The 24,674-nt window shown below is 41.5% G+C and overlaps 1 protein-coding gene and 1 long non-coding RNA gene across 8 annotated transcripts; both read right to left on the bottom strand.

Annotated features, from left to right (window-relative positions):
- Nucleotides 1-364: 364 nt before the first annotated feature.
- Nucleotides 365-13,268, bottom strand: LOC101758624. 4 transcript variants are annotated; one of them, XR_002678732.1, is made up of 6 exons: nucleotides 12,207-13,268; nucleotides 11,922-11,968; nucleotides 11,760-11,812; nucleotides 3,649-3,805; nucleotides 1,546-1,802; nucleotides 365-976 (listed from the first exon to the last, which is right to left on the bottom strand). It is a non-coding gene; the product is annotated as an uncharacterized LOC101758624 (long non-coding RNA). The 4 variants fall into 4 exon arrangements; XR_215711.3 differs by lacking the exons at nucleotides 365-976; nucleotides 1,546-1,802 and adding an exon at nucleotides 2,376-2,944 and having other exon boundaries at nucleotides 12,207-12,857; nucleotides 13,079-13,265; XR_002678733.1 differs by lacking the exons at nucleotides 365-976; nucleotides 1,546-1,802 and adding an exon at nucleotides 2,376-2,944 and having other exon boundaries at nucleotides 12,207-12,304; nucleotides 12,575-13,261.
- Nucleotides 13,269-13,733: 465 nt separating this feature from the next.
- Nucleotides 13,734-21,807, bottom strand: LOC101757926 (probable serine/threonine-protein kinase DDB_G0271682). Of its 4 annotated transcripts, none has more exons than XM_004979912.4 (14): nucleotides 21,440-21,807; nucleotides 21,024-21,336; nucleotides 19,289-19,718; nucleotides 18,537-19,158; nucleotides 18,007-18,047; nucleotides 17,852-17,920; nucleotides 17,142-17,242; nucleotides 16,017-16,095; nucleotides 15,438-15,536; nucleotides 15,304-15,372; nucleotides 15,124-15,173; nucleotides 14,950-15,031; nucleotides 14,410-14,504; nucleotides 13,734-14,292 (listed from the first exon to the last, which is right to left on the bottom strand). In XM_004979912.4, the coding sequence occupies exons 2-14, from the start codon at nucleotides 21,314-21,316 to the stop codon at nucleotides 14,145-14,147; spliced, it is 2,178 nt and encodes a 725-aa protein (XP_004979969.1). In that variant the 5' UTR covers nucleotides 21,317-21,336; nucleotides 21,440-21,807; the 3' UTR covers nucleotides 13,734-14,144. The 4 variants fall into 4 exon arrangements, with proteins under 4 accessions (XP_004979969.1, XP_012703459.1, XP_014661084.1 ...); XM_012848005.3 differs by having other exon boundaries at nucleotides 21,024-21,333; XM_014805598.2 differs by lacking the exon at nucleotides 21,440-21,807 and having other exon boundaries at nucleotides 21,024-21,430.
- Between the last annotated feature and the right edge of the window lie 2,867 nt (nucleotides 21,808-24,674).

The following is a 24,674-nucleotide window of genomic DNA, read 5'->3' as shown; positions in this document are numbered from 1 at the left end:
ACAATGCAAAAGAACATTTCAAGGGTAGTAATTAGACGGAAGAAAATAGCATCACAAAGTTGGAAGCGGAGTGCTAAAGTTAAGCACTAATTAAGGATGACGCCAGGCTAAGCCTGGGTGCAACTACACCCTTTTAGAAAGTGCACTTCCAAAATGCGTGGGGAATATGCAACAGCACAGCACATCAGAACTATAGCCATTCATCAAACAAACATTTCCTGCCTTAAACAGAGCAAATCAAAATGGTCCCACGATACACCGATAGTCGGACCACTAGGATGCAGACAGACATCACACACAAATTCAGTAGAAGTGCACATATAGCAAAGCCAGAATCATCAAAGGGCCACAAGATACCGACAACTTGCACAAAGTGAACACTTTATTAGACATATCACATGATTCACATCCAGACCTTGTCATATACTTGAAATGTACCAGCTATGGAAAAAGAATTTCCAATCACGTACCAATTTCCCAAGAAGCATATCCATTTGAAGCAAGTCAGTATGTGATACTGCCTCTATGCATCAACTCTGCTAAACAAGGCACCTAGTTCTGCTGAATTCTCAAGAAGTCTACCTCATACTTGTTGTCAGGCCTCAGATGTGCACTACCAACAAGTGATCCATCACTCATCTTCGTGACATTGCACCCAGTGCCAGCAATCGCAATGATCAGATTGGGGTCAGCGGTGAGCTGGTCCACCGAGACCAGGTTCATACTAAGCCCAAGCCCGGGCACAAACCACACGTCAGGGAGCACAACAGCTTCTTTGTTCACAGACCCAATGCCACCAACCTGCATTCCCTTGCCAATCCCTGCATCAACAAACGTGTTGCTCACATGTATTAGGTCGGTGAGAAGGCTCGGGTTGCCAGTCATGTGACGGGGAGCAGTCGAATCGATGAACCAAGCGGCCAATTCCATGTCTTCGGCACTAGCGTCCCAGACGACGAGATGAGAATCCAGCTCACTGGGCACAGCAGCAAGACGAAATTGCAAGTCAGGACCGCATGTATGAGTTACTGAAGCATCCAACAGGGTTCCAGCTACATCAATTCACCAAAGTTATGAGTGACAGCGATGTACTAGGCTATCAAGAGGGTTAAATATACATTCTAGATTAATTCACATCAATCGCCACTTGTGAAACCCCGCAAGAATTTTTTTAAAAAAAAGGACAACTCAGCAGATGGTATCCCACAAAAATTCGATGGTGTTCGTGAAATTTCATCCTCCCATGGAAAGTTGGAAAGACATGTGGAGCATCATCAGTTTTTTCCTACACATTTGCCTGTGAAATCATCAATCTTTCGCGTCCAGATCTACAGATACTCGTCCCCAACACAAAAACATGACAGAAAACTGAAGCGCAACAGACCACACGAACTACCTATTCCTATTAGCATCTACCACCACAGATCGATTCGAGAAACCATCATGTAAAAAAAAATCCATCCTAAATTCCAACCCAAAGCATAAACCCCGAACCCCGGTAAGATTTGGGGGGTGGGAGGAGGGCGCGGCGGAGGGAGCGAGTACCTGGCTGCCGGCGGGGAGGCGGTGGATGCCATCGGATCGGATGATGGGGATGGGCGACGAGGCGGCGGCGGAGGAGGAAGAAAACAGCAAGCTAGCTGCAAGCGTCTAAACCTGTGGTGTGGTGGGGGCGGGATGCGTGCGGCCGTGCGTGTCCGTTTCATATGAAAAAAAGGTGCCTGAGAAAGGACACGATTGTGATTGTTGTTTCAGTTCCACGTACCGACCAATCTGGAGCTCTGGGCATCATGTCGTCTCACCTGTTCATATATATTTCAGTTTCAGTATATTCCAAAGTTTGAAGCTGATAATTTTTCTCGCTGCAAGCAATTTTTTTGTCCAGTTTCATTCCTATTGGTTCATGAGTCGGGTGTTCTGTAACTTGAAATTCTAAAAATCAATATTTGTTTTGAATGTTTTGTTACTTTTCAAATACTTGTGGAAATTCTGTTAGCCCTTGTTTACTTTGCCAATTTGGGAGGTGCCAAATTACTGTAGCAACACTGTAGCGTTTCGTTTGTATTTGTGAATTATTGTCCAAATATTGACTAATTAGGCTCAAAAGATTCGTCTCGCAAAGTACAATAAAACTGTGCAATTAGTTTTTGATTTCGTCTACATTTAGTACTCCATGCATGTACCGCAAGTTTGATGTGATGGGGAATCTTCTTTTTGCATAGTGCCAAAGTTGGGAGTTTTGTAGGAAGTGAACAAGGGCTTAGTTTGTTTCGAGTTCATTTCCGGATTTGCAATGCTACCAGTCATGAAGAGAGAACAAAATTTAAGATCACCTTGTGTTTCGGTCAGTCTCTACTACTAGTTTTATCACTATGATTGTCAAATACGCAAATGCGACATATACAACTTATAAACAATTCCTTTTTGTGCATATCTAATTGGGCGTTGATACAAAAACAGTGCCGCAAACCACTGCCAGTCTCAATTCATAAGTGCCCTAAAATTACTGCACTTCGAATAAGCTTCAGGCTTGAGATCCGCGAAACCATGCGCCACTCTTCTGCTGCAACTCAACTCAGCAGCCGACGAGGAAGATGCGTTGAGCCTTTAAGCTGCCCTTCCCACAACAGCCATTTCCATTTTGAGTCGTTGGAGTTCCCCAATCTTGAACCACCTCTGAGCAGAGCATCCCTAGATGCGTTGCACAGTATCTGAGGCTGCAGGCTCAACCGCTTTTAATGGATTTCTTACGTGGAATACTAATGGATAGGGCCTCGATGCTAAGTGCTACAATATCCTCGATGCTAAGTGCTACAATATCTAGCACACTGGAACTCGTGGTTATGGACCCGAATCCTTTAGTATGGAACATTGTCCTTTCCAAGTAAAAACCTTTCATAATGAAAAGATGCTTTCGTTCTTGTGGAATGAGAAGTCCTCGTACCTTAATGAAAGGAAAATAGGAATTTTTCGTTAGGTATTTGACAAATAGGATCTATTCCAGTATAATAGAAAGGGCAATTATAGTAATTTAGAATTTCTATTCTACTAGAAGTGGCGAGTAAAAAGAAGGGGCGAGTAAAAAGAAAGTTCTATACATAAGAAAATTAAACTTTCTTACACAAAGCTATTCACAACATATCGCACATTTTCCATTTATACTATTTTCTTATTCTTAGAAAAAATGTATGTTCTTTTTTTGAAAGATCTCGATTGAAGCATCTCGGGCCATTTTTAAGCATGAAAGATTCGTAGATTTTTTCCTTTTACTTTTTTTCTTTTACTATAGTCTATTCGCGTATTATTTTTCTCCCCCTCCATGGATTCTTTCAATGAAAAATTATCTTCGAATTTTTTGATTTTGACTTGATTGAAATTAAGTGGATGCAGCGAAAAAAAGCAGTTGAATTAGACTACTATTTCAATCTACTAATTGATTCTATGTAGATTCAAGATAATATAATAGAGAGTGGATCCATATTCCTGTCCAGGAGCTCTAGGAATGAAGGGGCGTTCCTGTGGGAGTGTGGGTCGCTACTCAAAGAAAGGGCACTTACAGAGATGCAGTATCCCTTGCCAATTACCAGAATGAAACATAAACTCAACAATTAGTACATAGTTGTTTCGTACGAAAAATAGTATGCTTACCTATCCCAGCAACTCTCGATCCTGGATGCCCATGAGGATATGTATCGCTTTAAATGTACCTCTGATCCAATGAAACCCACAGCTCAACTATTGCAAGGGTGGGGGTGGATGTCCCTGGTAAGCCGTAAGGTGAAGTTTTCAGTATCCACAGATTTTCCTAAGAGAAAGAGTGAGAGAAAAGGATACTGTTAACTCAATGCCATTTTTCCTAGAATCTGGAGAAACTGCGAGCTGTAGAGAGTACAACAATTTTTTCTTTTTGATGAAACAGGAGGGGATGATCATCCCCTGCTGGATATATATTAATAGAAAAGAACAACAGTTGTAGAAGTACAAATCAAGAAACAAAGAAGGAAAGAAAGAAAATCAAAAAGATTACAATGAGTGCTCTAGCCATTCAAACATTGATTGCTTCCGAGCCTCTTTTACTCGCAGAATAACTTGAGTAAAAACAGTCCTAAACCTCATCATAGCATCTTGAACTGAAGGAGTAATATTTCTGAAAATCCAATCATTTCTCGCCATCCAAATACACCAGCTCATGAGAACAATGATTTTCATAAAAAAACGGAACTTGCAGTTGAGTTTTAAAGCTGGTGAGGATTGTGTATGGTTCATCTGTCAGATTAGCAAATAGACTAATATTGATCCAACACTCTTGGGCAAAAGGACATTGCAGTATAAGATGGAACAAGGTTTCCTCATTATTATGCTGACACAAGACACAAGAATAAGAAGGCAAAACCATATGTTTTCTTCTAAGGACATTTCTGGTACTTAGCCGGTCATTGAGCAGAAGCCAGAAAAAAAAATTGTGCTTACTCTGGCATTTAGATTTCCAAAGCCACCTGAAAACTAGGTGCACCTGTCGATGTCCAGACAGTACATGATAGGCTTTTGATGAGGAGAAGTGAGAATTACCCCAGATATATGTCCAACAGTCTTGATCCTCATTAAATTGAATTCCATTCAAATCTGTACCCAATTGAAGTAGCTGATCCATAGCTTGAGTCGATAAAGGCAAATTGAAAAGCTGATGCAAGTTAGATAGGTCATATGCTTTCCTGACAGATATGTCAACCTTTCTAGTGAAAGAGTATAAGTGTGGATAGTCTTGTGCAGGGATCTTATTATTCCACAAATCATGCCAGAGAAGACATGTCTTGCCATTATGCACAGTTACGGATGCTAGACCTTTGAATTTGTCCAGGAGTTTCACAACATCTTTCCACCAAAAGGATCCTTTTCGAACTTGTCCTGGTAATCTGCCAGAAGCATAATACTTCTCCCAAATTAGGTGTATCCATGGAATGTCTGATTTGTTCAGGAACTTATAGAGGTATTTGAGAAGAAGAGCTTCATTTTGAGTCCTCAAATTTAACACTCCAAGGCCGCCCTCTTTCTTTGGCAAACAAACAAGATCCCAGGCAGCTTTTGGAGATTGCCTATTATTTATATCAGATTTTCTCCGGAGGCAACATTTTCTATATTTATTCACTTGTTTATACACTGTCTTATGAAATAGAAAAGTGCACATATGAAACATTAGCATGGCTGTAAAAATTGAATTTGTCAACTGGAGTCTTCCTGCATCTGATAGAAAATTTGATGTGGATACCAATCGCCTTTCACATCTAGTTACCATAGGCAGAAACTCCTCAATCTTTGGCTTGGTAAGACCAAGAGGGAGCCCTAAATAAGTAAAGGGAAGTTTGCCAATAGCACATCCAAAAGTCTGTGACAGGAACTGTAATTTTTCCTCTATGATATTAATGGGTACCATCATTGATTTACAGAAATTGACCTTTAGACCTGTGGACAATGCAAAGTTGTGGAGGAGCTACTTCAAATGTAACAATTGATTAGGGCATCCCTCCATGATTATTAGGGTGTCATAAGCATACTGTAAAATAGGGAAATCATTACTGTATGTCAGTGGAATTAGGAGTGTGAGATGGCCTTGGTCTTTGGAGTCATTTACAACAATTTGCAGTAGGTCAGCACCTAAGACAAAAAGAAGGGGTGAAAGGGGATCCCCTTTCCGGACTCCTCTCTTGCAGGTAAATCTTTTCCCAGGGACGCCATTCAAAAGTACAGAAGAAGTACCAGAGGCAAAGATTTGTTCCATCCAGTGAATCCATTTGTCTCCAAAGCCCTTATGTTTCATGATTGTCAACATGGCTTGATGCTCAATTTTATCAAAAGCTTTTTCAAAATCTAGCTTGAGGATGACTATCTCCTTTCTGAACTTGTGACATAAGTGGAGGTATTCAAATGCCCAAGCAAGACAATCTTGTATTGTTCTGGTCCTGATGAAACCATATTGATTTATATGTACAAGTGATTGGATCACAGTTTGCAATCTATTGGCCAGTAGCTTGGTCAGAAGGGATATAGGTCTGTAGTCAGATACATGTGCTGCCCCTTCAACTTTAGGTATCAAAGTGATTAGTGAGCCATTTATACTTCGTAAGGAGACATTGTCAGAATAAAAAGTGTCGCAAAGAGCATAAAAGTCCTGCCTGATGATTGGCCAACACCTCTTTATGAAATTTGTATTAAATCCATCCGGACTCGGAGCTTTATCATTTGGCATAGAGTTGATAACAGAATCTATCTCATCATGAGAAAAGGGTTCCTCCAGGCAGCTCAGGTCCTCAACTTGGTGCACTAATTGTTGTAGATCAAAAACCATAGAGTTGTACTCAGAAGTACCCAATCTTTCTTTATATGCATCCCAGAGAATTACTTCCTTTTCCCAATGGTTATATTTTGGGGACCCTGGTATATCTGCTAGGGATCTAATAAAGCTTTTACCATGCTTAATGGAAGCATTCGCATGAAAAAATTTTGTTGATTCATCACCAAACTTGACCCATTTAATTGATCCTCTTTGTTTCCAATAGATGTTTTGCTGTTTGAGTAAGCTTTGTAACTGTTCCTGCAGCAGAACCTTGAAGTTCCATTCGATAAGAGTCAAGTCTCTATATTCTTCAATTAATTCCATAAAAGAGAGGGACAACTTCACATTGGATAGGAGGGACTTTAGATTTGAAAGTTGAGACTGCCATGCTCTTAGGATCCTCCTAAGATTCTTGAACTTTTGAGTAATAATTTTTGCTCTATCAGTTTCCTGTACTGGAACCGACCAACCATGCGAAACTATGTTCATGAACTGATCATGTTCAAGCCAATAGTTTTCGAATCTAAAAAGCTTGCCCTTCGGGATATCAGAAGCAATGTTGATTACACAAGGAGAATGGTCTGAAGTTTCCATCACCAAAGGATAGGCCATTGTGTTTGGGTGATTAAGAACCCAAGAATTAGATGAGAAAAACCAGTCTAACCTTTCCAACAGAGGTGTTTGTTGCTTATTTGACCATGTAAAGCGCTTTGATTTTAGAGGAATCTCCACTAAGCCAAGGTTGTTAATTGTCTCATTGAACCTGAACATGTCATTGTAATTACCCCCAGGCTTGTTTCTATTAGATGGGTCTCTTATGAGGTTGAAATCACCCACCACCAACCAGTCAAAATCATCTGGCATCCGTATATTTTCAAACCATTGAATGAATGCTATTTTTCCCTCCGCAGAACAAGGTCCATAAACATTTGTTAAGATCCATTCCCAGTCAATAAGATTAGAAGATAGCTTCACTGAAATAGCATATTGATTCATGAACACCAATTCTCCATGGAACACAGAAGATTTCCAGATTATTGCAAGACCACCAGAGGCCCCTTGTGAGAGTAAAAACTCAAACTTGTCAAAAGAGGAAGGGCAAAATTTTTTGATGAAGAGACTATCAAAAGCTTCTCTCTTGGTTTCCTGGATGCAAATGATGTCACAATTACTCTCAGAAATTTTATCTTTAACTGAATGCCACTTCTTGTCAGAATTAATGCCTCTGACATTCCATTACAAAACCTTCCAGAATCTTTTGCTATGAATAGAGTTCATTAAAAGATATAAAGCAAGAGTTCAACAACCATAGTACTGTATGGATAGCATCAGTACAAAGATAGAAAAGAAAGTTCCTCCCAGAGGGATAAAAGCCCATAGCTACAAAGCAAAATATAAGTTGTATATTCCTGAGAAGCAAAATAAAATATCTAATCCTCCTTCCAAGACTACTACTTTCTAGGCTTTTTCTTTTGATCCTTTGTGACATTTTCAGCTTCATTCTTGTCAGCTTTTTTCTTGGCTGGCTTCCTTCCACCAAGGGGAGCTCCAGGCTTTGATTTCTTGTTCAGAGCAACTGCTGATAACTTCGTAGATTCAATTTTACAGAAGGACTCACCCAGGTTACGAATCACTGACTGTGTCAAGAGTAGTGGCTTTACCGAGCAACCAATGCAATTTCTGTCTTTACATCCTGAGGCTTTAAATCCATTGTTGTGTTTGGCAGTCCTGCTACTTCTTCGAAGTTCATCATCAGAAAGAGTATTGCCAACAACATCCTGAATTACCTTATCCACCATGGAGGCCTGTTGAAGTAAAGACTTGGACCATGGGCCAGTAGAGGCTGCAACCTTCTTAAACAGCCCCTGAACCGGCGTAGCTGGAGAAGACTGTGTGCTGTTGGGGGAGTCAGCTGAAAGTAGCCTAGGCCCAGTACTCTGAGAATTAGTTGTGGCAATGAAGGGAGAAGCAGAGGAACTCGCAATGAGAGATTTATCAGAACCTTCAAATATGATATCCTTGCCTTTGTTATCAACTGTGGCAGTAATTGTTGCTTTGGCACAAGCTGTTGTTGTGGAATAAGGGCATTTCATAGGAATCGAAAATTTCAGGGATTGATCAGGCTCCAGGTACTACAAAGCTGGAGATGATAAGAAATTCTTGGCCCACTCAAAATTCCCGGGGTTAATCAGTTGAGCCATAAAGAACGAGGCCCAGGAAATAGGAACCTCTACCTTGGGTTCATCAGATCCAGAAGAAAAATGTCTTGCCCACTGCCTATAGAATTCAGCACTTGGCTGATTGGAAGGAGGGCGATACAAGGATTCCATTTGAGCACAAACTGGATCTTGACTAGGCTGTATAACTTCCACATAACCCAAGTGCATAATATTATTATTCTCCTCTGCTAACTGTATATCCTGATCCTGATTACCTCCCATCAGATCATTTTCATTTATTTCATCTTGCACCATCTGAACAGGTTGGCCATCAGCTTGGGGAATGAAAACCTCGACATGCATAGGATGCTCCATCTCCTGATTAGCTATAGGGAACTCATTGTCAGAGTTATCTGACCCTTCAATCACTTGATTATTTGCTGCATCATTGACTGCCTCATCTGAAGGAGCCATATTATCAATTCCCCCCAAATCATCACCGATGGCCATGTTCAAATCAATATCTGGGTTATCCCCTTCTTCTCCCTGGCCATGATTCACAGGATTCGGTGCAGGTAATGCCTGAACAATAGGAACAACTGGATCTTCTTGGGCTATTTGTGGGCCAATGAAAGGCCCATTGTCTTGTGCTTCTGGCCCATCATGCCAGAGGCCCCATTGTGGTGCTGGCTCCTGATTAACAGGCTGATTAGCATTGAGATTAGCATTCTCTGGATTTGCCACGTTCCCAGAAGGCTGCCCATAGCCAAAGAAGTCAAATAGAGTCGGCTCCACATCATCTGGCGGTTGTCCTTCATCAGCAGGACCCCTACCTAGCATTCTGTATTGTAAAATTTCACACTGAGCAGTCCATGAATTCCCTTCAAAATCCTCACCCTCTGAACAGACAAGAAACCATGGTATCTCCGAGAGATCAACAACTCTTATTTTAGCAACAATTCTGGCCAGATTGTTAGGATCCTCTTCCCAAACTAGAAGCCAACCAAATTCTGCAATAGCCTTTTCTAAGTCTGATTTTGTCCAATAGTCAATGTTGAAGCCTAGAAGCATGATCCAGACTTCACAATTCATTGTTATGAGTCTATTATTCCATCCCTTATTATGATCAGAGAAAGAGATCCTATACTGACCATACTCATGAGGGCCCCCACCAATCAGGAAATCTTTTTCATGGACAAAATGAAAAAGAACATAGGCTTGACCATAAGGGCAAGGCTAAATAGAATGGACCCCCATTCGACACCGATTCCTCAAGAAGTCATCGAGCAGATCTCTTATGGATTGAAAGGATACCTGCTGTTGCAGGAGGGGCTCGATGGTTGCTATCGCCACATCACATTGATTTTTTCGTGGAGCACCAAGAATAACCCTGGACATTGGCTTACGGAAGCCCATCAACTGTCGCTGACAACCACGAGGAAGAAAAGGAGTAGGATCCACAAATCTGTACGCCATTGGGAGTAGAGGCGGATGCTCCGAAGATTCTGTCTGCCGCCAAGTTGGGTCACCCAAGGAGAAGAACTGATGGTTGGGAAGCGAGCAACAATGCGGATGCGCTTCAGCAAAGAGAGGGAGATCGCCGCGGCTGGATTGCGGTGGCAGCGAGAAGCTAGGCAACTACGATTGCGGTGACGAAAGCTTGGAAGGTGAAGTGACAGCACCGGCGATTGCGGCTGTAGGAGAGAGTTGCCAAAGAACTATTACTTCCGGAGTAACGATAGGAACACCCAGGAGGTACCGACCCAGATGTTGGAAGTTTCCTACAACTGGCGATATGGTTGTTGAGGGCCCATTCGCCATAGACTTACGGGATTGAAACCACCGGTGGACATTTGCATTTTCCCAGCCAGACTGAGGAACTGAATTGGAGAAAGTCCTATCCATGGACAGGCCAGGAAACCTTGGTGGGTATCTGCAAAAATTGGCCACATGGCCCAGTCTGAAACATAGCCCACATCCAACAGGCCGAAGGCATGAGGCCCGGTTATGCTTATTAGAAAAACACCGAGAGCATGACAGACGGCCCAAATGAGAGGCCGGTGCCGCATTCAAATCCAGCGCCAAATTAGGAGATGACCTTGCTGAAATAGCAAAAGAATCTTGCATTGATGACCCCAAATTAAGCCCCAAATTAACTCCGGTAAATGGCGAACTTGAATTTGAAAATCGCCCAGATGCCGTATTCTTCGCTGATGGAAGCTGTTGCGTGCCCCAATTCTTGCCCAAACGATTAAAGACAGAAAAAGAACCCCTGTGATTATGCCAAGCATAAGCACCTGGAGAGGATGATCTAACTGGAATTAGATTTGGTCCAGTCAAAGGCAGATGACCATGAAGATTTGCCTTCTTAGAAACCACTGTTGTCCACTCCGAACTAATTCCTTGAGCTAAGGAAAGGACGGATCTTGCAAACTGAATCCCCCGGTCATTACAGAGATGAAAAACCACCTTGAAAATGTCACATTGGAAGATCCCCAATTGATAAACCAATAGTCCAACTTCCTTGGAAGAGACACAAAACTTGAAAATCCAATCATCCAATTCAGACACTTGGAAGAGGTCAGATGAACCTCCCAAAGTCGATTGCAATAAGAAGCCAACATGTTCAACAGTCAACTTCAACTTTGATCTGGTGAAGGTTGCAAGCAGCCAGAAACTTGAACCAAAGGAAGGAGATGCAGAGATCGACGCTCCAAGGAGGGATCGTACCTTTTTTGAGAATTGAAGGCCAGTACGAAGGTCTATCATCGAAGTATCCATGAAGGAACAATAGAGAAGGTATTGGGGGAGACTGATCTTCGGCTACCGGCAATTCTTCGGGGACCGTTCTCTAGAGGCTTTTTGGTGGTTGAAGCAAGCTTGGATGGTTAGGGACGCAAGTTCGACGACCTCGTCCAGCGCCTGCTCGAGGCGCAGGACAAGATGAGGGCGCCCTACCACAGGTATAGAGTACAACAATTAAAGAACCTTTTTCTTAGAAATCATAACCAAATAATTATACTTTGAAAAAGCAAAACTATGCACCGATAAGAGCACTTGAGGGTTGATTGTGCAGGCAGACCAATAGGTCAGTGCAGATATAGAAGAAAAGGTCATTTATCATTGTTTGTGCCTAGTTGGTTGTTCTTCCAAACAAAACTGGCTGACCAATTCTGCCCAGTAATGCGAAAAATGCATGAAACAATATGATAGAAAGTCCATGTACGAATGCTTAAGAGAATAACAAACAAACGCATAGCTAAATGTACCTTATTACAGGGTATCTTCCGAGTAACAACTTCCAGCAAAGTAACCCCCATAGCTGTACACGCAAGACCAGAATATATTTATAAAGAACAAAAGGGCAAGTAACTGTAAATCCTAAGAATAGGAGGCGCATCTATGTTCAATAATGTCTTTATTGAACTTACTTTTCATCTCTGAAGGTTCATTACACAACACCTGGTATCAACTGTGTCTGTAAACAAAAGCTAATTATCAAATTTTTAGCAAATAAGCAGAAAAAGGTTATAGACCAAAGTTTATGACAATTTCAGTATTTTAGGAGTGAAACTTGTTCAAACTTACAGTTCATTTTCCTGTTCTTAGAAACATTCGTGGCTTAGATGTGAAAAAACAAAGTTTGCGACCTGATTGAACATAGCAAATTAACTAGGGTAAATACAGTGATTGGAGAAACTGAATTTCAGAGTTACCTTTACAGTTCAGTTCTTGCCAGCCAATAAAATTGATGATTTTAAATCACGGTGAACAATAGGAGGGTTATAATAGTGAGATAATTCATGCCCCTTGCCTGCAAAAATAGAAACAAAGTGTTCTAAAACCAACATGACGAGACAAGCTTGTACACATCCAAAGTATTACTCATCTGTACAAACTACCAAGGCGTTTTTTCCCCCTTTTTGTATCCAGTGGTTCGGGGGCCCAGTAGAAGTATGGATGAAAAATAGGATGAATTTGGACGGACCAACAATATTTCAGAGCAAAATCACTTTAATTGAGTTACTGACTTATGAAATTGAATAGCACAACATGTGAAGTATAACACAATATACACTGTTACATGTTTTCAAAGTAACTGATGTTGAGGACGAGGGTGCAGACTGGCTCGCCCAAGTCGCCGAGCGAGTCCACCATGCTTTTGAAGCGATGGCAGTAGTCGGCGATGGAGAGGTCGCCTTGGATGAAGTTGCGGAACGCGCGGGCTTGTCATGTTCCATCACGATCTCGGCAAGGTCGGGGAAGACCATGCCGTAAATCCAGGACTTGACGATGCAGATGCGCGTCCAGTCCGGGAGAATGATGGCCACCAGGGCGTCGCAAAGAACATGGTCTGAAGGGAGTACCTGCCGACGGTGAGAAGAAACTAATCACGCCAGCGCGTGTGTAGTTAGCCTGTTGGATCGCGTCATGCTCCGCCGGCCTGTTGGTGATCCCGCGTGGGCACCTGACAGTGAACTCGGCCGCCAGCCTGACGGTGATGTGGTCCGGCCCGCAGTGCTCCGTGTGCACCTGATTCGTATTGGATCGCTGGAGGAGGATTCGAGAGGAGGGAGTGGGCTCACACCTGGGCCGCCGCCGCTGATGGATGGAGAGGGGACGACCGCCGCAGACGCTGAATAAGGAGCAGCACGGGGTCGAAGGCGAACTGGCGAAGTCGTCCTCACCGATCTAGCGGAGGACCGGTGACGGAGCTCGTTGACCCAGACGTCGTCGTCCCGTCTTTAGGCTCCAGCCTCCTCGTCGGCTCCTTGCCACTGGCTCCTCTTTTTTTTTAATTAGAGTCTAAGAACTTTTGTAAGTGGATATAATAAGCCGGATTTTACCCTTTATCTAAAAAATATTGTCCGTGATTTATTTAAGTTTCAGGTATATTCTAAAGTCTAAACTGATAATTTTATACTTAGTAATACTTTTTATTCAGTTCCAATTTTATTAGTTCAGGAGTTAGGACCATTCTCTATTCACCTAATCACCTGATGTCACATCCGTACCTTTGGTGAAATTTGCATAGGGTCCAGTTGGAATTCATTTACGGATTTGTGTGAAGAAGCCAATGCAAGCATCCGTATTCGGTATTCACGTTTAAACAGTTGCATTATCTCTTCTCCATCCTACTCGCAACACATCCATGCTTTCAAAATAAAAAAATCTCAGAACAGTTCCCTGGCTTTGTTCTATTTTCTAGTTGTTTGGGCTATTTGACAGGACAAACTCATTGATTTAGGTTAGTTTGCTATTTTTATTATTATATTTATAGGTTATGCACACAACAATGTTATCAAAACCGACTATCCAACTTATGAATAACTCCCTATTTTTTTGCCTTGACGAATTGGGCGTAATACAAAAAACAGTGCCACAAACCACTGCCATTCTCATTTCAGCCGCAGTGTGGCCTTGGCCCAAGATTTCTACATTTTGAAACTTCAGGCCTTGAGACCGGGGAAGGGATGCACCACTTTCCTGGTACAACCTCCAACTCTGAGCTTAGCCCCTCTTCCAGGAGCGGCCGAGGAAGATGCACGAAGCTTGCCTTCCAGATTGGCGTGCTACGCTGTTAATGAATGAACCACCATGTTTGCTCTGTGGTTGTCGACAATGTCCACTGCCATGTGCCATTCGATTTGGAGCTAGCAATCTTCAGCTCTCATCTTTGCACCACCTTTCAGCAGAGCATCCGCAGACGCGCGTTGCATCTGAGCCTGCAGGCTGTACTGCTTCTGCAGATCCCTAAGCCTGTCTAGGAGCTCTAGGAATGAAGGGCGCTTCCGTGGGTCGCTGCTCAAAGAAAGGACACTTGTGAGAGGGACTGCATCTTTCACTATTTATCAGAATAAAATTACAATTTTCTCGAAGAAGAGACTTAATTTAGTTGCACACTAATCATATGCATACCTATCCCAACAACTCTCGATCATTGATGCCCACTGAGGATCTGTATCGCTTGGAATGTCCAACCTCTGATCCATGAAACCGACAGCTCCAATAACCTGCAGCATGGGGGGTCAAATTTGCTTGTATGAGCAAGCACAAGGCTGTGTAAACTCAAGACAAAACTATTAAAAAGATTTCCTTAGAAATCATAGTTGAATAATCGTACACAAAACCATGCGCTGATAAGAGCATGTGGGTGTTGATCTTGCAGTCGGACATAAAGGATAGTGCTGATAAGAAGCAAACAACATTAAATGTTTTATTTGTAACTATTTATACCCAGTAAAATTTGTAACTGCTGGCTGTTCTCCCCCAATAAAATTGACTGCCTGATTCTACCCAGTTAAGAGAAAATGCACCAAACAATATGATAGAAAGTAGGTGTATGCATGATTAAAAGACGAATAGAAAAAAACATAGCAAAAATGCACCTGCATTGTATTGAGATTATCCCATGCATGATTAAAAGACGAATAGAAAAACGCATAGAAAAAAATGCACCTGCATCGTATTGAGATTATCCCAGGGTATCTTCTGTGTAACAAGTTCCCACAGAACAACGCCGTAACTGTATACATCAGACCTAATTTAACAAGAACAAAAAGGTCAGAAACAATCAATCCTAGAATGGATAGGAGGAACATCCATCTGCAATAATGTCTTTATTGAACGTACTTTTCATCTGAAGGTTCATTACGTAACACCTCCGGAGCCATCCATTGTGGCTGTATACAAAAGGTAATTATCAGATTTTTAGTGGATAGGCAGAAAAGGTTGTACATCTATGTTTATGATAATCTCACTCTTCTGGAGAGTATCTACCATATTCATCAAGTAAATTTCGTTCGTGCTTACCGTTCCTTTCCCAGTTTTTGTTCGCAAAAATGTTTCGAGCTTCAGACGAGAAAGACCAAAGTCTGCAACCTGATTGAACAACATAAATGAGAACAGAAAACACAGTGATTGGAGAAATTGAATTCCAGTGTTACCTTTACAGTCCAGTTCTTGTCAACCAACAAATTTGACGATTTTAAATCGCGGTGAACAATAGGAGGGCTACAGTGGTGAAGATAATTCATGCCCCTTGCCTGCAAAAAATAGAAACAAGGTTTTTTAAAACCAACATGGCAACATAATCTTGTATCCAGCCAAGAATATTACTCATTTTTTGTATCCAGCGGATCAGAGACCCTGTAAGCATGGATCAAAAATAGGTTGAACTTGGACCAACAATATTTCACATAAAAATCACTTTAATTGAGTGACTAGCTTTTGAAAATTGCTTAGCACAGTGTTAAACACAACACTATATACCATGTTACATGCTTTCATACACTGAAGCTAACTGATGTAGCAAGTTTAAGTACAAGTTAGATACTCTGCTACATGCTTTTCAACAATTAATGATATTGTAATGCTTCTCTGTTTATTAGTTATGCTTCTGGATATGCACAACCAAGGAATGTTTATCTATTTCTCCGTTAATTCAACGTGTTAATGCCAAAAATTGCAGTGTTTTATCAACCTGCAATTTCCCAGAAATTTCTGGAAAGATAAAAGGCACTCACAATATCTATAGCCATGTGAACTCGACGTCTTGGGTCCAGCTTTCCGGTGTTCTTTTGAAGTAAGCGGAACAGACTCCCTCTGCGACACAGAGACAGTAAAGCTTAGGGCTCTTTTGTGCTTGTAAACAACTGTAAAAGCTTGTTAAAACTCATTTTCATAATACCGTAAAAGCTAGTTCAGTTAGTGCAAAAATAACATTGGACACTTAGCAGCTATCATGAAAGTGGTGTACGAATAATAATGACAGCTTAAGAGTAGTGATCTAACACTGAAAAAGATTGTTCTGGTAAACTTTTACTGAATTACCAGAATCAATCTTCTGAAAAGAACGACTCAAAGTAACTGACTGAAACCCGTATATTCTTCCTAATGTGCAAAGAACAATGAAAATACTAGTGTATTGGGCCCATATTTTATTTCTTTTTTTGTTTGTGCATAAATAAATCGTTTAAATTAAGGATTTCCCTAATGATCAGGTCCTCTAAATCCACGGGCAGTAGAATAATGGCAATGTAAGCCAAGGGTCTTACAGTAGATCAAGGTTTATGGCCCATTGGTCTATGATTGAAGTTAGGATAGTTGATTGCTGCAGACTAATCCTCTTTATATGGAACCATGTTAAGTTGAAGTGAGGGACATTGGAAGCGTCAGATTGACAAACCATTTCTGTCATCATTGGTAGATACTCTATGGTTTGGTATCTCCATTTATTTTCTAGGTGACATGTGTGAAACTTTACACCAGCAATTATTAAACAGAATATGTCCTTAGAATCCCAGCCCAGTTCAGAAAACCAGGTGATTACCATTAAAATTTCACAACTTGACGCAGGCCACTAAAATCTCCTCAGTGCAGACATTGCTGTAGCCCACATTGGGTACCGGGCGTGGTTGTGAGCCAACAAGGGTTTGATTCTCACCTTCTATATATTAATGCTAGGGTGGACGTCTCTCCCCCTAGTTGAGTTTTTTTTTTTTTTTTTGAAGAAAGCTGTATATCTAAATCGAACAAGACAAGTTACTCCTATTAGACCAACAGAAGAGTAACACAGAAGAATATGCACATGGTTCTTGAGTTTTAACTTGGTGTTCTGACACTTCTAGTTGGAAGAGATTACAACGCACCGTGGAAGAAATTCCGTAACTATACAAAGTCGTTCTGGAGATGCAACTGCACCCATGAAGAGTATAATATTTGGATGGCGTAGTTTCTTCATCAGTGATACCTGTGCATACGAAGGATATGGATTTAGAGAGTTAACAAACATAATGCATATGGCTATAGCCTAGATCCTATCGAAACACAATCAACGAAAGATAGAGCGATGAATTGTCAACATTGTGTCATATCACGTCTTTTATTTCTTCACGTTTTATCAAGGAAAGACATACTAGCACATGCATGCCAAGTATATCCCACTCAGTTATCTGGTGACTGTAGAACAGGGCACCATCAGGTTATGTCATGAACTAACACATTATTATTTTAGGATGCTTCCAGCACTCACACTTTACCCCTTAAATTTGTGAGTGCATAAAAAATGGGAGTTACTGTAAAATCCTGATTGGTTTCTGTGACATAGTGATAAACCTAACTAGTGTCAGTATTCTTTGTTGTGAGACCTGGTCTATAGTGACCAAGTAATCTAAGAATGCTTTGCTTGCTGCACGACTCAATACACTGAAATATAAGCACCGCACTCGGATTAGCGAAATGCCAAGAAAGCGATATTACAACATCCTGCACAAATGTCTACCTCGATAATACAATAGAGTTCCTTCAATCCAAAAATAAAGCATGCAACTTCATATGCCTACGTGACATAGATGTCTACCTCTTGTCTGAAGGTATCTATCATTTCTTCTGAATACTCTTGCTTGGAGAATACTTTAACCGCCACATCCTACAAAGGCATAAAATAGGTATTCTAGAATCAACTGCTAAGAATAAAATTTCTCCATGCATATTCATGCAACAGAAGTTACATACCGAGGCATACCACTGAGCATGATATACTGTTCCGCAAGAACCTGCCAATCATGTAAATGGCAAGAGAGAAATATATCTATTAGAAAATAGGATGAGCAGGTAAAAAAAAGATTTACTGCTGTTCATATTGTCTGATTATACACATGATCATACGGAGGCAAAATACCATCACTGCACGATATGCAAGACATTGAAAAGTTGAAATGTAACATTATCATCATATCAGGTACAAATTCATGTTATCAGTTCTGTTGTGAATCATGGAATTAATTTAAGTGCTTTGAAGAACATAGGAAGCACAGCTATATGGATTCTGCCAAAGAGACACATGAAGTAAGATTATTAAGAAATTGTAAAATTCGTATCCAGGGATTCTGGTATCCCATTTAGGCCATTAACAAATTTAGCATGTTGCTCGAGTAAGGCCTTATGCATGTATAAATCTTTCGAAGCATGAGTGAACAAGAGAGGTGTGTGTTTCTACATTTGCAGACAAATAGAAGCATTTGCAGAGAGAGAGAAGTGAATACCATGACCTACTTGTTCTCCAAGTACAAGGTCTTCCCACAGAATCTCATAATCTAGGCAATCTGCTTCATGGTCTACTCTTTCAATAGCACTGCTATTAGTACTTATACTGCTGTCCATACTACTCAAGCTGTCGTTATTGAAACACCACCAGGAACCTGTTACTTCATATTTGCTTTCCTGGGCACACTCAGAATCTTGGTAATCTGGAATTACAATTGACTCTGGACCGGCCTGATGCATCTGCTCATTCTCTTGCTTATCATGAAACTGTGATGGGTTCATGTAACTCTTGCCAGTACCATTATGTTCATGCCCTTTCCAAGGCCATGATATCCCCTTCTTGGCCAATAATTCCTCTGCCTTTGAAGTAATCTTGTAAAGCCTTTCATTTCCTTCTCCTGGCTCATCACTACTCGTTTTGCTCGACTTACCAGGGGAATTCTCTCCTTTAACAAAACCATCATGCACTACATCCCCTCTTGGGGTGTCTGTTCCACTAGACGCCAGTTCTTCCTTGTAATCATCTTCAGAGTATTGACTCTCAGAGCTGCCGCTTTGCTGTTCATTGCAGTTCTGACCTGTCTTGATCCGAGAACGAACTCTACTTGTAACCTTGGTAGCCTGTGTTGTTATTCTAAAAATCAAGAAAACAGTACACTAGGACATAAATAAAGAAGAAATGCCAGAAAAGAAACTTTCTACTGCAACTGAACAGTTGTCTTTTCTTTGACTATTCAGAGGTACAACATACCAAAGTTGTTATCTTGGAGGCGATAGAAGATTGGAGAGGTTGCTGAGAGTCAACAGAACTTTTGTTTAACAAACTGCATTTAGGCCGATTGTTGACTTGAAAACGGAGCTTTGCTGGATGTGAATACGATTTCATTGAAGTTGAAGGGCCCATTATGTCCTCCAATGTCTGTGTATCAACTGAGAGACAAATGAGGCCCACCAAGCTACCATCATCATCATACAAAGGAGTGTTATTGGCCACAATGAAAAACCGTTCTCCTGACTTCTTTTTAACAGGAAACTTCCCTCTCCAACATTTCCCCAAAAATATATTTTGGATGATATTGTTTGCTGCATTGACATCATCAGGATGAACCAATAATTCAACAGCATCATGACCAACCGCTTCTGATGCAGAATAGCCAAACATCTGCTCGGCATAACGGTTCCTAGAATACAAATAAGATTCGAGCCTTTTGTAAATTAGGTAGTAGCTATAGGATTAAACAGCGAGGAGTTATACTTGAAATTTCATATAACATTAATAATTTAACATGCTTCCTGAGCCAACTAAGCAACAATCTGGATGAAGGGATCTACTGTAATTACATGTATCGAGCTATACCATGTGTTTAGATCTCGATGTACTAAGACAAGAAAGACCAACATTTTCTCTACATATTCTGTTAATCCCATACCATACATTCAAGCTGTTTTCCACAATATCTGAGCAATTTTGCATGCAATCTTGTAAGTATTTTTGAAACATAAATAGAATAAATATTGCATCATCTATGTATAACATACAACAAATTAGATATTTTGATAACATCCATAGCTAAGTCATAAAAGCCACCTCATAAAAGTTCACCATTATCACCCAGTTTGACCAGATAAGCAGCATAGAACTTTCCCTTATGATGTTCCAATTAATCAGAAACTTATACCCACCAAAAAAACGTGATGCTTTCATGTTGAACTACTTCTACCATATAAAACAATTTATGCAATTAACCAACAGCAAGCTGCAAGTGATGCATCAAATATCTTGGACAAGGTGAACGGCCAAATGTATATGAACAAACCAAGGCAATTAGCCACAAAGAATTAAAGTGGTACGCCAAATGTATATTTTTGACAAGGTCCTGACTCCAATTTTGTCACTTAGATATTAGGAAAAAAAAAAAGCCTACCTAACCTGAGTTACTCTACTTCCATCATGATGAAGTTAACAGAGTTCCAATACCCCCATTAGTTTGATTCCAAAAGTCATAGGTCATATAATGAAACATTGCGGCATGATCACTGACACTAGCTAAGTGACATAACTTCCATTCCAATATCAAATCATTGCTTAATGCTGCAACAGATTTCCTCCCACTACCACTGCAATTTCCTGTACATCAGATGGCTAATGTATGCAAAGCCAGTTGATACAGCCCAAGGAGAAAATACTAGAAAACCTGGCTGCTTACTCAAATCCATGCCCACACCGCTCACTATTGTCAAAAACATATTGGTCCTCCACTATTTGTTCACTACATTAGTAGGAGTGGTTTAGCATCAAAACATATTTGAACTTTTGATCACTACATTGGTACCTCCACTATTTGTTCACACCGCTCACTTTTGTCAAAAATTGCCGAACTATTCCCATATTTTGCACTTAAACCTCTGCATACCGCTTGTCTGACATTTCGTCAAACACTCCATGTGCAGAAACAATCAAACCCAGGAAATGCAAGAGACCTCACCAGTACAGGAGCTTCCCGCCGGGGGCAATGATATACACGGACTGGCCCAGCGCGTGCAGGGCCCTGATGTGCTGCCTGTCGGTGAGCCCGACGCGGCCCACGCGCTGCAGCCGCGACGACGAGGAAGGGAGCACGGCGAGGGCGCGCCGCGCCGGCGACGGCTGCAGCGGGCGGCGCGACGAGTTGGGATGCTCGCCCTGCCGCTCCGGCACGAGCTTGGAAATCTCCCGCTTGAGCTCGGCCTGGCCCTCCTCCAGCTCCCGCATCTTCCTCAGGAGCTCCTCCGCTGCCATCGCCGGCGGCGCTGTCGCTGCTGTATCAAATGGCAAGCATCAGCGCCCTCCCCAGAGCTCGCAAGGTGGCAAAAATGGCGCCTTTGGAGGCTCCCGTGATATAACGAGTCCCCAAAAAGGCACCTTTTATCGATTTCTTGAAGATTCCTCCGATCCAAGAGCGCAAAGCGGCGCCTTTTGTTCGTTTCCAGGCAATCTGGCGAGCAAATTTGGCTCAACTCTGCTTCCTAGTCTTTCTGAGCTGGCATTCAGAGCTACGCCGGCTCCTAAGAAACAGAGCAAAAATTCAGAAATGTGAGGAAGAACCAGAGGCTTCCCCCAGCAGGAGTTCTTTGATCCCCTGCTGGCCCCAAGTCTGGGCTTCTTCCAAGTTCCAACTGCAGCCTTCTTTCTTGCTTAAAGATGCAGCAATGAGGGAGGGAGTGAGGGAATCTGTCAAATCCCAATCTCTCTTGGCATTTGCTTTGGTTTTGGCTATCGCCTTGCCTTTATTCCCCCAGCCACAAGCCCACAACTTGTTTATATATTTTTTTTTCCCTTTTATAGCAATTGGATTCTGATGCCGGGGATGATCTCTACAGCGACGGGTTCTGTCTCTGTCGACCCAACTGTGGCGAGGATGCAAAAAAGTCTCCTCCATCATCTCGGGAAATGCAGCTTTGTTTCTTTATGACAATCCTGATTGTGTGGCCCTGCCATGCTCTCGACTCTCAATGCTCCCTCGGTCTCAAATTAAAATAGCTCTCACTAATCAATATTAGTGAGAAATTATAAAATATAATTATTGCAAGAGAACGTAGGAAAAACAACTAGAGTTAGATGGTCTTGTTGCTAGATGTGCGCTTATTTGAGGATAAATTTTGAACTCGATAAATGCATTTATTATGGGAGTAGGCAGTACAGTAGTACGTACGCATGTGTGGCTTGGGAGAGGAACTACTGCTGTGCTGGTGTTGTGTTGTTGCCTCGACATCTAGCGCTTGTTTGCTTCCTAGCTGGCAAGAGCATTTTTGTGTAACCTGAAAAAGGAACCGGCATTTTCGTCTTGTGCACAAGCGCAACTGGTAATTTGTCCTTACCGAAACTTTTGGGCTGAGGGGACCGCGTTGAGATATTAGAAGAAAAAAATATCCACCGTGGATAATGATGCATAGAGAATTTTACTGTGTATTTTGCCGAATGCCTCAAATAGTATTGCAGTGACAAATATTTGGAACAGAGTGAGTGCCTTTTTTCTTCCCTCACATGGAGTGAATATTTGAAGCAAGAAGATACTCTTTTCTCTGAATGGAGAGCTTTGCTAGCTAGTCAACGTAAGTTTCAAGATCGTCGTAGCTGAAAACGACGTGACCATTTTCTGTGAAATTAAATAAGACTAGGATTATTCGATCGTGCAAGCCTGAACGCGCTACGTGTACGTTTGTGGCATACGGCAACAGTGCAAGTGGAGTGGGAATGACAGGACGAGACGGCATGGCGTTGGCATGGAAGCGTATGCGTGTCGGGCTCGCAGCGACGCAACAGGATTATTGCATGCATTGCCTCCTCTTCGGGAACCCAACCGGCCCAAAAGTCCCAACCAAAACTGCTCGTCTCCTCCTCTTCGTTTAAGCTCCCATGCATCGCGTCCGGCTTTTCTGGACGGTTTCTCTGTCTCATTTCCCGTTTCCGTCTCCGTGACCCCGTTTCAAATCACCCCCATCGTTTTTTCGGAGTCAAATTAGACTGCTTGTCCTCCTACACTTGCATTTTTGTTGGGATTCCGTTTTACAGTTTTTTGTTGTTTTTTTTTCACAATACATGCGTCGGGGTGATCATGTTCTCCGTTTCGCATCCAAGTCTTGTCAAACAAGTAAAATTAAAATCCCCCATCTTGTCCTCCCCCACATGCATTCATACTTGGGATTATTCCTTTATCTTTTCTTCTGATAATTAAAAAGGAAAACAGCTCAAAAGAAAAACGATAACCGAAACGGGAAGCAACATGCGAGAGAGGAGAAACCAACTTGCTTATATGAGAGGGACCCGTGCCTATCTTCCAGCCCACTTGCTGGCACCATATTTGACTGCCTGGCCCTGCTTATTTGCTTGCCAGCTCTTTATTTCTTTACGGCAGAAAATGAAAAAGAAACCTTTAATTCAAAAAAAGGCAGCATTGTTCCAATCCATCCTCTGAATCGGGTTGCTAGTATGCATCCGATTCCTTGCTGTTTTGCTTTAAACGTATATACAGCTTACAACGTAACCACTACTTTTAATTTGAGTTCAATGAACAAACGTAGGAGAATTTCATGAACAAATTATTATTATAAATAGTTTTTTGATCTTATACATACTACTAAGTACTAAATTCAACTGCTGGAATCAACTGCAGTTTCGCTAGCTCTACGTCTGAATACACTATGCACTCGGCAGTAGCCACCTTTTTTTTTTCAATTGCATACGTCCGAATCCCAAGTCATTTTCTTTGAACAGTTATTAGATGTTCCGTGTCCTTTCTCCTGTGCACAAGTCTTCGAACCACCCAAACAGTTATTAGTTGACACTGTAATGTCTTGTGAATAAAAATTTTCTTTAGTCAACAGAAGAAGCAACAACCAAACCCGCGGCTGGCCTGGTTTACGCTTTCCCAGTGGAAAAGCGCAACGAATCCACACGTGCACTGCAGAAAAAAGGCGGAAAAAAAAGAGAAAAAAATTTATTTTACTCACATCACCTATCCACTTTGTCCACTTCCTCTAAGTAAAATTTAGGCTCACCCTGCTCCCCCGAACTGATTCATTTGTACCAAACTACCCCTAATTCGATTTCTCTTTTTTTCTTCACGTACAAGTTGAGGTTTAATTTCAAATTGAGTTAAATGTGTCATTAGTACATAAATTTCGCAAGTGGGTGCATTTAGGTACATCATTTTTTAAATTGATCATTTGGGAACAACAACTTGACAAGTCGGTGCGGATGGGTCACCGAGACGACACGTAGGAAAAAACGTGCCATGTAGATAGCTTATGCGTACAATTAGCGTTTATGTGTAAACAAAACGTAGGCAGTACTATTGCAAATTAGCTCTTTGTTTATTTTCTCTTTTTATAATTGAGCTTACTAGATGTTTCCATATAGGTTGCTTGTATTGTAGAAGAAGTTTGGCACACCACACGATTGGATCAAGACGGAGAGAACCTGGAAACCTAGCTCCAAATTATGGTGAATTTCATCGATTCCCTCCATCCACCGCTATCTGTTTTGCGCCTTTTTGCGGATTTCTCTTAGTATTAATAATTAAGAAAGGTTTGGTTTAAGGCTAGCGTACGAGTTCAGGGTCTAATACCCCACGCCCCAGATGAGCGTAGGAATCATA

Source organism: Setaria italica, chromosome VIII (genome assembly GCF_000263155.2).
Source record: "Setaria italica strain Yugu1 chromosome VIII, Setaria_italica_v2.0, whole genome shotgun sequence".
In the NCBI taxonomy this organism is placed as follows: domain Eukaryota; kingdom Viridiplantae; phylum Streptophyta; class Magnoliopsida; order Poales; family Poaceae; genus Setaria; species Setaria italica.
The sequence above is the reverse complement of the archived record's forward strand: the minus strand, read 5'-3'. Positions and strand labels throughout refer to the sequence as shown.